Here is a 14,893-nt window from a genome sequence, read left to right as displayed (position 1 = left end):
CACACCTCTGTAACTCCACGCAAGAAGGCTTCTTTGGCGAGTTTGGCAGGTCCATCTACAGTTTTGCCGTCATCCTCCGGGCCCCAGCTGGCGCTGTAAATGTCGATGTGTTGAGGATTTAGGCTGAGAGACTGGGCCTCCACCATGTCGGTCACCTCCCCGTCCAGCATGCGCACACCTGTACCCACACAAATACACACACAGACACACATCAGAGACACAACAGAAAGGCTTTCTAAGTACTAAAATACTATTTCTATGATAATAAAAGGTTAATTGCATTGTAATTGCATTCATTGTTGCATTGTAAAACGAGTTATTCAATATGGTTTTAATGTTGCTGATGGGTGTACTGTGTAAAGGCCTTTGCACACCAAGTCTGTTTCTTTTGTCCGAAAATGCTGCAGGTTATTAAATAAATACTACCTCATGTGGTGTCAATCATGTTCACACACAACCTCCAAAACGTTCATTGGCCATAATATTTTTTTCAGATCAGGCTCGATTTTCTGCATTTTTTTGCATCCTTTCCTGACGTGATGTGTGTATGTGTCCCTACTCCCTACCTAAATGCACTGCCAGTCGCAGTTCAGGAGTTCAGGGCACTTGGTGGACTTCTTTCTAATGTGGTTCCAGTATAGTTTACAGCGTATCAAACTGGACCACTAACATCCTGAAACACACCTAGAAGTGATCGGGATAATCCCACAGGTCTTTTTTTTAGCAGGTGAAACTCTCCTTGCTCTTGTTTTTGGGATTGGATGGACCTAGTAGGCTCCGAAAAATCAAATGAAAATCTGTGCGCATAGAGTTTGAGAGAAGTGAGCTACAGACCTCTGAAGCCCACTCCCCATCTTCGCTTGAGGCTAGAGGCTACATTAGCCGCTACTAGCATAGCACACCCAAATCTCTGATTCAAGTGTCCCCAGTCGGGTTGCACTGTCGGTAATGTAGGCGTCATATTTTAACAAGGAAGAGGAATGTGTGGAATAAAAAAGATGATATGTCTGGATGTGCTGCATTGATTTTTTTAAACGACCACTATAAATGCAGTTTTATAGCAGCCTGATGCTAAATCAGTATTTTTTTTTACTGCTAAAAAGTAATTCACTGAAACATTCAAAATATACTGCAGGCTGTGAAACCCTTCCAGGATTCCTGTTCTTTTGGAGCTTGGCTCATCAGCTCTGTAGGTTTTCCTGACTGTGTGCTTGTGTTCAGCAAAGTTTGACATGTGTATGGACAAAGCAATGCTGTGGTGTTGTTTGATTAGCATATTTACACAACTGTTTGCAATGCTGTACCTCATCTATGTGTATTTGTACAGCTTTTGTGGCACATGCTGCTGGTGTTCATTATTTGTAAATCCATCCATCTATGATGCTAAATCAACTTTATCTCTGTTGATTTGCTTTGGTGCTTGAGCCGTTTTGAAAGGAAAAAAAAAAAGAAATGGAATGAGATCAATTGCATTGTGGGGGAACTGCATCCCCAAGTGTGAGCAGACTTCAAATTCAGATAAAGAAACAAAGAAAACATTAATTGTCTTCCTCTACCTGTCTGAGTGTGCACTGAATCAGACTTGCTCTTATTTTAACAGAAGTTAACAACTCAGCCAATGTTTAATGGTAGGTTTCAACTGAGTCTCACTTTTCAGATATTTCAAGTGGTCTTTAGTGAAGTGCTGGACCAGATATCAAATATAAACACACACAAAACAATGCAGGAGAATTAAACAGGGAGTGTGGAGGTCTTCCTAACCTATTATTCCTGCTTCAAGTTCAGAAGGTTTTCTGGCAACACTCCTTCACAGCAAAGTGGTGAGAAATCAAAGACACCTAAAAAACAAACTAATTTCCCCCTTTGATGCATTTCAGGTCAGGTTGCTCAATGCTGCTCTATATGGGTTAAAGCAACCATGCACTGACTCTTTGAAGTCCTCCAAAAGCATCAAACAGGCACTGAGCTGCTAGTGTTTCCATGGCAGCCTGCACTTCTGTGATTCGCTGAGGACCGGAGACTCGAGAATCTCAAGTCCCCATCCCAAAATATCCCACAAACCCGAGACTGAGGTTCATAATACATCAAGGTTCAATCAGTTTTTGGTTGAATGCATAGCACAGTATCATGAACCTGTCAATGTTATGAGTTACGAATGGCACATTAACGGTCACATTGCATTAAGATATCGTATTTTTAACAAATGACTGAAAATTAGAACAACTGCTAGAAATGGTGTACCCTTGGTAAAACATTTTTTAATAATAAAAATCAAGATATCAGAGCTTATTTTTAAGGAAAAGTTTAAACTTTAAGAAAACATGCATATGTGAGTTCGATGAAAAGATTGATACCACTAACATCTGTACCGTAAATATAAAACTGCAGTCAGTTAGGTCAGCTTAGCTTAGCATTATAACTGGAAACAGGGGGAAACGGCTCGCCCTGCTCTGTCAAGATTAGAGCCCGTCTGATATATATTGGTTGGCCAATATTATGAGCCAATATTGGCCTATCACAGATATATATGTGCCAATATGAAAACATTTTTTTACAGAACATTATGTAGAAAAAGATGCTCGTGGTAATTATTAAATTCAAAGAGAAGTTCACTGTCTTGGTGAACTGATTTCATTTTGAACAATAGCGTTTATTGTTTAACTGAAATATCCTGCCTCTATTATGTACACACCTTCGTCACAAGTATTTGAGATACACATTTGAGGGATTATTGCATAAAATGTGTGTTCGTGTATATATTCAGTGAATAAAAGAATATAGGACGATACATCATTTTTCTTTACTCCTTAAAAAATCCAGTATCAGTTGGGCTCTAGTCCAAATGTAACAAAATCCACCAACAAACACCTCTAAAGCTCACTTATTATTAACACATTAGATCTATTTTGTCTTTTCAACACAGAAGTGTGAAACCAACTAGATGTGGTTTGTTATGAAGCTGTATATTCTTCTATCACAGAAAGATATGAGAGTAGTGTTGTTCTTCACATTTAACTCTTGGCAAGAAAGCCAATAAGAATAGTTCCCAAAATGTTTGGACTGTTCCTTTAAATATCATCAGCAAGTTGACTGAAACAACCTGCTGCAGGGAGAGGCACTAAATGAAACAAAAGGAAAATTAATGTTTCTGACACCCAGTGCTTGAGGTTTTTGTACTTTTGTAGAAAAAGAAGGTTCTTTGGTTCACCTGAAGGACTTTTTTTTACTTCAGACAAACTTGTGAATATCTGAAGATCTAAGCCAGCCAATATGCGTTTCAAGCTACCCTGGAAATATTTCAAAGACAAGTCTTCTGGCTGAATAATGAGCTACAGTACAGCAGGTGGCAAGGGGGCAACTGGGCAAATGAGAAGTCACAGAAGCATTTGCACTGCTCCATCTGCACTCTGTCATTCCAATATATTCTCCCTGGCCATCAAAATGAATGAGCTGGACCTGATGCACTGGCTTCAGGGCCCCCGACTATTGTTTCCGATGTTTTGGAGAAAGCCATTTGTCTGTCAGGCTTCACATTGTTTAGAGCTATTGAAGGACTTGCACCATCTGGACTTGCTGTTTATGCATCAGTTTAATGTTCAGTGAATGTTTGGCAAGTTTTTGGCAAAATGTTAAACCTGATCCTTACAAGGAAAGCTTGAAATTAAGTTTTGAGCAAGTAAATTATGATTTTATGAAAATAAGACTTGATTGTCTGAAGTAATTGCATTATCTTACAATGTTCGCGGCATAATGTTATCAGTGTTACAAATCTTATCTTAAGTCTTCATGTTTTGATATGTGACGGTAATCTCAAAGGCAATAAAATGTTGGATTCTGATTGAAAAGTTTATCTTTGTAAAGCAAGCAGTGCCACAGAAAGTGCACTTCTTTCTCTTCACTTTCTTTACCCAACCTTCACCGCTCTCAAAGTAACGTGAAAGAGCAAACATAAACAAACTCAAAAGGTTTTGTTTGTAGCTTCTAGATTTTGTTGTAGTTTTAGTTTCTGATTCCGCTGACGGAAAAGAGCCTTGAGTGTGGATGAAAGCACATGTGTAGGATTTTCACAACGGGCCGCCTCCTGCTCCACCTACATGACCACACACAGCCAACTTGTTATGATAGAACGGCTGAATGCCATGTGGTATATTCCCACTTGCCATCTGGACTGATCATAAAGAGTGTAGTTATGGCACTATTCTGATGGGTTTAAACTTTATGAGAGCAAGATGTAGACAGGAGGCTTTGGAGATAAGCAGGGAGGTAATGAGAGAGGGCATACAGGACAGTTAAAAGGACTGTACATCATTATGCTACATCCTACATCCTCAGCACAGAAACAAGAAATAAGCAATCACAAATGTAAAACACATGTGCACATGTCAAAGCAATGTGACCATACCAGCAACTTTAATCTTGAGAGCCCGTTTCAGGTTGGCTCAATTTGAAACTCAAATAAATGTATACAACATTTATACAATACAACTTTCTTGTTTTGTTTAATATCGAAAAACCTCTGAAGCTTCTTTTGAAGAATGGGAACAGAAAGTAGAAAAACTGTTCCCTCCCTGTGGGCAGAAGCAAAACAACCCATCAGGGTGCAAAAATCTTTTTTAAAACACAGACAAATTAATATTTCACAATATTTTGCGTCTCTCAGATGGTCTATCTTCTTGGCAGATTCTGCTGTGTGTTTGTGCGTCTCTGACGCAGACAAATATTCTTAAATAATAATAATCTTTCATTATTAAACCATGATGTTTTCAAACAACGCTGCCATTATTGTGGCACTGCAGGCAAACATCTGTAAGACTGTTCCTCTGAGTCTGTGTCTCATCTGCTGAGCGAATTTAAACCTTGACACCAGAACAGCATGCTCAAACGCCTGTTAAAAAATCATGTTTAAGTTCAGGCGTGCTACATCTCTTTCTCAGTTTCCCATCTCACTTATCAGCACTGCAACTTAATGGATTATTCAGTGAGAAAATTTGTGTTAGAAAATAGTTTTTAAAAATGAAGCAAATCTTCCCTTTTGAGAAGCTTCAACCAGAAAAGGTTTGGCATTTTCCTTGAAAAATGACAAGCAAATAATTGATTACCAAAAGTATCACAGGTTGCCAGTTAACTTTCTGTGAAAAGACTAATTAATAAATTGTGTCAGATGAAAGTAAACTGTGAAGTATTTAGTATTTACTTCATTGGAGTTTGGACTTTCTCAAATACAAACGGGAAGGTAAAACTCTGCAACACACTGCAAGCACATAAAGGTTGTAACAGACTCTGGGTGATGAAATTTCATTGGCCACAGTGACACAAGTATCAAGCAAGTGTCGCATGAGAACAGCGGGGGGGGGGGGCAACATCGCAGCAGGGTGGCAACGAGCCCCTGCCAAACGTGTATTCTGGTGATCAAACTTCAGCCTGTCTGTGACATGGCTTCAGAAAAAATCTTAAAGTGGGCGTTTTGCCTTCAACAAACTACAAAGAATCACAGAGGCCCTGATCTATCTTTTACTTTTACCTCTTTAGAAACGCCACCAGCACAACCACATCTCTGGAAACAGTTTATTAGGTACATCTGTGCAATCTAATGCAACCCAGAGCAGCAGCTCTGGAATAAACCCTGTCCTCGTGGAGCTCGTAATGTTTTTGTCAAAGAAGTGTTAATTCATCATAGTTAGTTTTTATGTTCGTAGCTACACGTTGAGGTGGTTTTGTACTTGACTGTGTATTGAAACTTGTGTCTGATATGTTGTCTCCACCAATTTACAGCAGATACTCAGAGAATGGAACATTAGAAGTGAGTTATATCAGCCATTTTGCTTTTACTTGTATACGAGCTGAGAACAGTAAATGTGACAATACGGTAACACAGATTCCAAACTACAGCATCGAACCATTTCATGGACTGCATATCACTGTCAATACTGTTACTCCATGCCAAACCGACACATTTACAGTGCATTGGCAATCCACATCACAACTGTGGGGATGCTCAGAAAGATTCAGTGGCATGCTGTGCCCGGGAAATGGACTAAAAATAACACCAGCGCTGCAGAACATGTACTTCAGCTATTCTGGCAGTCAAAAAGGTATGAAACTAAGATTGTGAGAACAAATCAATTTCTGTTTTTTATTTGACTGTACCTCCAATCTTGGCATTGTAGGCAACACCGACTCCACAGATCCCATTGTTGGCTACGGCTGCCACCTCTCCTGCACATCGTGTTCCATGCCTGGAAAGGAGGAAGAATGAGAAAGAGAGGCATGTTTTAGGGAAACTTCTTATCCTTGTAAGTGTCATTTACTTAATGATGCAGCACTTTGCTGTATATATACCTACAGGTAGTGTACATGTCTATCAATGCCTGCTTGTAAAAGAATATGTTCCCTTGAGCTGCAGACTGAGACAAAACAAACTCATGGAGACAGGTTCTTTGCTTTGACTCTTTTTTAAACAAATCTTAGTTATCCAAAAGGTAAACATCTCGCCAAAGAGTGACCACTGTACATTATCCAACCTTGGACTGCCTGCAAGGCCTGAATCATGTCAAGGGGAAAGGGGTAATAAGATGACATACTACCGTCACACAGAGTAAATTGTGAATTAGATTTGCCGTTTTCACAATGGCTCCTTCACTGAGCCTGAGCCTCTGTAGTAAGATCTAGCTCCAGGCACCACAGTGTAGAGATCCAAGAAGCCGCTACAGAGGGGCTGATCATCAAATTCCAGTCAGGTGCATTCCCCTGGTCTGCCAGATGGATATGCACCCTTAACGCCCTTCAAACCTTGATGCAACTCCCGCTGGAGCACAGCCATTCCCAGACAGGAATGCTGGAGCCTGGGCAACACTGTGCCAGCAGGAAACAACAGGAACACTATCTATCTACAACAGCAAGCTTCCATGAAGGCAGACAAACCAGAAAAAACACAAGAATCAAAACACAAGCAGTAGATATCCTTCACTGACACATAAGAATATATCTGCTGTAGAGCTGCAACGATTAGTCAATCGAAAGAAAATTAGTTGCCAACTATTTTGACGCATTTCATTCATTTTTCAAGCTAAATGTCAAACATTTGCTGGTTCCAGCTTCTTAAATATAAGGATTTACTGCTTTTCTTTGTTTTATTAATGATAGTAAATGAAAAGTCTTTGGATTATGGACTGCTGGTTGGACAAAAGAGGCTATTTAAAGACGTTATTTTGACTGGGAAATTGTGATAAACATTTTTCACAATTTTTTGATTGGTTTATAAACCTAACAATTAATCGTGAAAATAATCAGGAGATTTAATGTTCCTAATGTAACTTTCTCCACTAGGGGGATCTCTATGAAAACAAAACATGTAGTGACTCAGGCAGACATGTTCACACACAAGGTAGTTTTGGAGTTTTCTTCATGTTAAGTCTAGTCTTGTTCGCTGACTTGTTGGAAACATTTAGGATAACGTAAGTACACAATTCAACAAAATATATAACAAAGACCTTGTCATTTTTAGACACTTTACTTGATAATGAAAACAATCGTTACTTTTATCCCTTAACTGGTGTCAGTATATGGACATTCAATCCGAGAGTTGCCTTCCAAAACTGCCGGTATCAGTTAAAAATTAGTATTAAAGAAATCATTAATCCCCGGATTGAATTTCCTACAATAGAGAGGTCAGAGGTCACAGAGGCCGTAACCTTTTTTATTTGACTAACTAATTCCAATAGTCCTTAAGACTTCTGCTTTCATTAAACACACCGGTATAATGACAAAAGAGTATTGTAATTCATCTGCTGGCACCAGAGATCTCTTTAGACATAGTGAAGAGCAGAGAGAGCGGAGGTTAATGTCCAGCCCCAGTCAACACTGGCACTGTGTCTCTTATGTGTCACAATATGTCAGTAAAACAGAAACAGATGCTACACAGACAAACGTCTGGGCAATAAAAACATCTACAAAAGTAAACACACAAATGTCATCTGGACAATTTTCCCGAGAACTTTATCTCAACATTCCTGGAAGTGACTAGTGTGTTGACTTTGGGGTCATTATGTCCTCTAGGATCCGTGTTTGTGATGCAGCTGATAATCAGGAGCAGCTCAGGTGTCTGTGGTGGGATGCCGGGCATGCACGGGCTTATACCCCCACTGTTCGACTAAGCCTTCTTCCAAACCTTCCTTTGACACATTCATTACAGTCACTTACACGGTAGACTGCTTCACAGCATACAAATGCTGTTACAGAGGTAAAGCGCTGGGTTTCTGAATCTGATTATGCAATAACTTCTTGCATAATCAGGTTTTTAGGAGTGATTTTCCAGGGAGTGATAAAATGGATACAAGAAGATATCTTTTTACTGCTCCCACTCACTGTTCGGGTCAATAAGAATGTGAAGAAAAGTGCATCAACGGTCACACACTTTTGTGAAATGCTCTTGTGAAAGCAGCCTGCTCCCTGCTATTTATTTAACATGACTTACAGGAGTTTAACCAAAGGCATTTTCATTCAACTATCGATTAGCAGAACTCTTCTGTGAGTCCAGTCTACAATGTTTAGTCCAGCAAATGACGTAAAAGGTCAAATGTTATTTTATATTATAATGTCAAGACTGAACCAACCTAAGTACAAAATTACTTCCCCAAAATTTGTAGTATGTTGTACATTTAATGTTGTGCACTAAACAACCTAAAATAAAATCGTGATTCGCGCCGACCTTTAATAAGACTTTACTCATCACAGAAACATTACGTGCACACATACACACACAACTTGAAGCCATTAAAATGGTTCATTGAACATACTATAGTATTAAAAATGGCTCCCATGGTTAAGATCTTAATAGTTTACGGCCCAAATCCCCAAATGCAGAATTATACCACAGTTAATTAGAAACCTTGACTCGGTGAGTTCATCTGTCAACAGGATGATCAGTCACAATGAGATGCCTGAGGGAGCCACCAGTCCTCTAACAATGAGGGCAAGGCATGACTGAACGTCTGTATGAACACCATTCTACTGATCTGATGTCCCGACGAGAGCAACATCACATGAACCCAAACCTGGATGCATCCTCGGGGCCAAGGATTTAGAGAGGAGGCTAAATGAGGTAACAGCACGGTGCAAGAGATCATCACAGGAAGTGTAACCACATCCAGACATTGTCTGCAGGAAGAAAGAGCTTCCTGTCACTACAAGTACAGCATTGTTCAATCAGTTGTTAACAAGTCACAGATTGATTATCAGTGCTGTATTATGTGCCTGACACACTGACTCAGACTCTCAGAGCAAGTCTTCACTCTCAATTGCTCCCACTTCTTAAGACAAACAACGATTATCCATTCTGATGCTGTGAACCTAAACATTTTCAACGACCATTGCACAACTATCCGAACCAACTCAAGCGAGCTGTTGTGACTGAGTCAAGTACTCAGATATCACGGCAGGTTATGCAACAAGATATGTTTGAACATTTATTAGATTTACTTGATTTTGATGCAATGACCATGCGATTATCTTAAAGGAATAGTTCACTCTAGAACGAAATTCAATCATTATCGACTCACCCTTATGCTGATGAGAAGTCCGGTGTAGTTTCTTATTCCTCAAAGTGCACCCACGGGTCTCCAGCTGCACTTTGAGGAATAAGAAACTACACCGGACTTCTCATCAGCATGAGGGTGAGTCGATAATGACTGAATTTCATTCTAGAGTGAACTATTCCTTTAAAACAAAACAAATGCATGCGCTAACCAGATCAAGCCAGATCGGAGGTGATGGTTCCCATACTGCTTTTTTCCACAGGGTCCACCAGATCAACAAAAAAAACGAAACTTCCTTGTAGCAGCTTTGAGCAAATGTAATATTTTTTACAGAACTGCAATATCACTGTAAAGCAGCTAATAATTCATCACATGCTTCTTCACTCTGTCTTAATTAATCAAACTTGACACACTCATGTCTACACACACACACACACACACACAACACTAATAGAGTGAATACTTCACCAGTCTAATTTAAACAAGCTTCCAGCGAACCAAAACAACTCAATGAAGCAGCAGTCAATTAGTGCGGCTGTCTGCCACATTACCAACATAATGCAAACTGTCCACTTAAAGACTTAAGTGGCACATACCTGTTAGTTTTTATCTCAACACACAGTTTCACTGTGAACGTCTGCTTCTTATTTTAAACCCTTTCCCTGCCTTCACTAAGCCTTCTCAACACAATCTTGATTGAAAAAAAGTCAATTCTTGGAAAACGGAACAAGAGAATCTCTGAGAACTTTAAAAACACCTTTTGTATCGGATACATTGTGCAATAACCCTGCATTCTCGCTTCATACGTAATGGTGATAATAGGAGATTATGGTGAACAAAGAGCAATTTCAGTAAAGTCTTGTTCCGATTACAGCCAGAAACCCCATGGCAGATCCTACACACAAAGCCTCACTCAGGTTACAGCAGACTACAGTTGGCTGCAGGCCCGAGGCCAAAAACATGATCAGTATTCATACTCACAGCTGGCAGAACCATTATCACTCTGCAAAGCTTTAACTGTCTCACTCTGGAGACGTCCTAAAGAGACATGCTATTGTCATACAGATGTATCCAAACTGTGTCTGTGTATGTAGTGCAAAGATGGGAAAACTGTCCACCCAAACCTGCACTGCCAAAACAGAAAATGGCACAAAAGCAGCTTGTTGGCTTGTTATATAAAGATCTGCCACTGATGCTGCAGGTTGTCTTGTGCCGCTTAAAAACACAGCAGTCCTCTAGGTGCCATATGAGTGACAAGTTCTACATTTAACTCCTGCAGTTTGTGATGCATACCACTGCATGAGAACAAGGGATAAAAGGACATGTGACCAAAATGAAAAACATAAAAAACAAAAAATTATAGTCTAAGATGTGAAATGCGAGCCCAACTTTTCACCATATTCAAATTCAGCAATTTAATTCACTTTCTCTTTCTCTCTTGCATCGTCATAATTACTTTAAAATAAAATAAAAAAATCACTGAGGGTCTCACAGTCGTGTATAGCGCCGTTTGCTGTTCATTAGTCTCTGGGCTGCACTGAACCTCAAAAGTAAATCCGCACAACTGTTTTCACTCTGCTCATTCTTAAGTCTGCTAATGGTTCTGCCAGTTTACTAATGAGCTGGCCTTCAGGACAAAAGGTCTGGCAATGTTTATAGAGCATGGTAAAGAGGAGGGAGATGAAGAAAATGTCTAGAGAGAGATTAATGTAGGGTCTGGTGAAAATGAATCAACCTGCTATTTGCAGTTCTGTTAAATATGTCCCTTCATCCATCGCTATACATTAAATGTGTCTGAATTTAAATATGCAATCAGTCTGCTGCATCATAATAAAAATGTTTTGCATGTTTATTGCACATGTTGAATAAAGTGATTTTGACATTAGACTGTGAGCTAGCTTTTCATCAGGGGGCAATTAGTTGAGTAAAATGCCTGTTTAAAACAGAAAAGGCACATTTGGAAACCATCCTGATAGGAGTCAGAGGAAACTTTGGAAAGGGAAACATCTAGATCACATGCCGTCTTAGATAAATATGAGGGTGAATGGTCACATTGCTCCTGAGCCATCCTTTCTGCTTCCCGTATGCTGGGAAAGAAAGGCAGCCTTATGGAGGGGAACAAAGTTGAGCTTTCTGCAGGGAACAGAGACTTACAGTCTTACACAACTTTACACATTTTCATGCCTGCCCGCAGCTTGTTTACACATGCATCTGCACCAGCCCACTGTAAAAGTAAGAGAAACAGACATACACACACACACACACACACACACACAAATATGCTGGCTCTCAAATGGTCCTGCCACAGGGAAGACACGGAGAGCTGGGTGGCGAGAGATAAGGGCTGAGGTGAGAGAGGGTTGGAAAGAGGTGCAGCCGAAATGAAGGAAACATCAATACTAAGTGTCTTAGCTGGGCTCCGGCCCACTGTGAGCCACCAGAGGAGCTTAAGCGTGACTTGGCATAGATTCTGGATCCGTGAAGTTGCACTGGAGGGATGTTCTCCCACATTCCTCCGCAAGAAATTCCACCATTTAGGGAAAACGGTTTCAGGCACTGGCACAAAGCACTCAATTTGGCTGTACTAGAAGGCAATGGCACATTGTTTGGACTGCTTCTATATTTATCAGAACTTTTACTGATAACTGTGTGTGCGTGAAGTTGTGCCCCAAAGTAGTAGATATTATTTTAGTTTGAAAACAATTACACACCTTCCACAATCAGCCTCTTACAAGTTCAACAAAGCCTTTAAGGAGTTGATAAAGCATTAGCTCAGTTACTGTATATTCAGGCTACTCTCTATCCCACAGCTACCACATTCATGGTGCCCGCTCAAGGCCCTCTGTCTGAGTTGGGAACGTTTGATTTTCATCCATCCTTCCAACTATAATCTTCTCTGCCTATCACCCGTAATCACGGTGAGCCTCGAGATACAAAAAAAGCCTCTCAGGCCAGTGGCCCACAAACAGCAGATTACAACAAATTAAAGTCAGAAGGGAGGCAAGCGACATGGATGAAATAAGATGAGCAAGGGCCCTCCAGAGCATAGAGATTTGCTCTGTTTCATTAATGCTGATGAACTTAATTCAATCAATTCTCGGCAAGACATCACTGTGGTGGTAAACAACTCCTAATGCCATCTGCGGAGGCCACTGCAATAAAGCTGTTTTCTTCACACACTACCTTAATCCTGGTGTAGATTTACTCTACTTACCCAGGCTACAGAAATGCCCTGGTGGGGCCTGTGTGATTTAGAAGGCCAAAACAAATCCACCAACTCTGAGTCGGGGCAGGATTCATATTAGGAAGTAATTGCCCATTTGTGGTGAGTAAAAAACATTAAATGGCAGAAAATTAAAATGTCTTGGATAAAACAAACCCCATAGGCTATGATCTTTAATTAGTTTTGTTCCCATAAACGGTGTCCTTTGACTCAGCCATGGGCCTATTTACATGTCAGCTGTCAGCTATCAAGACAGTGAGGGAGACAAATTAATGAACAAGTGCAATTTAATCCTGACATGTCCCACACACACAGCTGGCATTGAGAAAACACAAGCGTGTGGTTCCAGCCAAAGGACAAGGAGAGGAAATTAAATTGTTATCTGTGTGAGATTTCTACCTGTTGTCATTAAGCTGCGTGTATCGAGGCTGAGGATCGGGGTCGCCATCGTTCACATCGTAGCTGGCATCCGGGTCCTTAGAAAACACAGATAAGCTGTTAGAGTCAGACGCAGAAACGGCCTTTTCTGAGTTTGATTCTTTTAAATATCAAAGGGAAAGTTCACCCTATAATCAAAAATCCATATTTTTCTAATTACATGTAGTGGTATTTATCAATCTAGATTGTTTTGTGAGTGAGTGGCTGAGAGATATTGGCCATAGAGATGTCTGCTTGCTCTTGAATGTTATGGAACTAGAAAGCGCTCTATCTTATCTAATTTGAAAAACCCAACAGAAATGTCTTTTCCCAGAAATCCTGACCTTGTTACTGAAGATAATCTACAGTCTCATGTAAGAACTACTATATTTCTTCCATCCTACACCTGCCAAACATATCACGACGCAGAAGGAAGCAATCTACTCATGGACGTAGAGCGAACATCTCTACGGTTAACATCTCCAAAACTCTGCAACGCACACCAAAACAATCTTCATTGATAACTAACACCACAGGTAAGAGGAAAAATATGTATTTTTGATTTTAGGGTGAACTGTCCTTTGACAATTCATAGCACCTCAAAATCTGCCAAAGAAAATCACAGATTCTTACAATCCATCAGATACTATCTTTAATTCAAAATCTGCTGCATTTGTTACACTGTTATCTTCGATCAGCAGAAACACATCTCCATGAAAAAGAAAAAATGTTTTGGCGCATTAAGGAGTACTCACGTAGTTCTGTTTCAGGTCAGGATGGTTCTTCTCTATTCCGTCATCCAGGATGGACACCACCACCCCTTTACCTGTGTAGCCCAACTGCCACGCAGCTTTGGCATTCAGGTCACGGTGGTTGCCATTGTACTGAGGATGGAGAGAGCAAATAAGGAATCTAATTATCTGAGAGACACCTGAGTGCTGACAAGAATGTGCTTTTAACTAAATCTGGAAGGGCTTAAAAAAAGGGAATCTTTTAAGGCTTTTAGACGACTGAGCTTTTGACTGAAGCATCCGGGAAAAAATGGTGCTGCTTATTGAATTTCAGTCATTCTTCCTTAGAGAACAGCTGAAGTTTTTCAATGAGGGGGAAGGCAGTTTTGCAAGCTTACAAGGAGTATCTCTTTTCTGAGAGCATCAGTGCCATGCTTGCATCTATTGCATTTATTATTAACATCGAAAAAAGCACCGGTGAACTGGATGATGGCATCCAGTAATGATTTTGTATGCTTTTTGATATGCTTTTGACATTTAACTTGACCTTTGCTCTAAAGCTGTGTCTGGCTTTCATCTAGCTCAAAGCTCCTGTTTATAAAGCAGAGTGTCATGTGCCTGATGTACCACCCGCCATTTTCTCCTCTTGGATTTCAGACCCTTGTAATTGTCGTCTCTCACACAGGATGAGGTTTGCTCCTCAACCTTGTAACGTCATTGATACTTAAACCATCCAGAAGAAAATCAATTAAAGCTGAAAGTTGTGATGTGCAATGCTGACTCAGATTGAAAAAGGGCCATTCAGAGTGTATAATAAATCTGAGCCTGGCATGTGAAAGGTTTCATTTTGGTTATTACTCATCACGTAAGTCCTTTTCTTTCTACCTTAATGTCAGCAGTCCTTCTGCGAAGTGAAAAACCACTGCGTGAGCATGTGTATAGCTTAAGATCTCTGCCCATTTATTCAACAGTCAGAAAAAAAAACTGTC

General features: G+C 40.2%; 1 protein-coding gene across 1 annotated transcript in view; it reads right to left on the bottom strand.

Annotated features, from left to right (window-relative positions):
* Nucleotides 1-14,893, bottom strand: part of furina (furin (paired basic amino acid cleaving enzyme) a) — an 86,453-nt gene that overhangs the window by 15,887 nt on the left and 55,673 nt on the right. The window contains exons 5-8 of the mRNA XM_073463777.1: nt 13,929-14,057; nt 13,156-13,232; nt 6,148-6,236; nt 6-178 (exon numbers count right to left, since the gene is read on the bottom strand). Coding sequence (XP_073319878.1) covers nt 6-178; nt 6,148-6,236; nt 13,156-13,232; nt 13,929-14,057 — 468 coding nt within the window. The remainder of the gene's footprint in view (nt 1-5; nt 179-6,147; nt 6,237-13,155; nt 13,233-13,928; nt 14,058-14,893) is intronic.

Source organism: Pagrus major, chromosome 4 (assembly GCF_040436345.1).
Source record: "Pagrus major chromosome 4, Pma_NU_1.0".
NCBI lineage: Eukaryota > Metazoa > Chordata > Actinopteri > Spariformes > Sparidae > Pagrus > Pagrus major.
The sequence above is the reverse complement of the archived record's forward strand: the minus strand, read 5'-3'. Positions and strand labels throughout refer to the sequence as shown.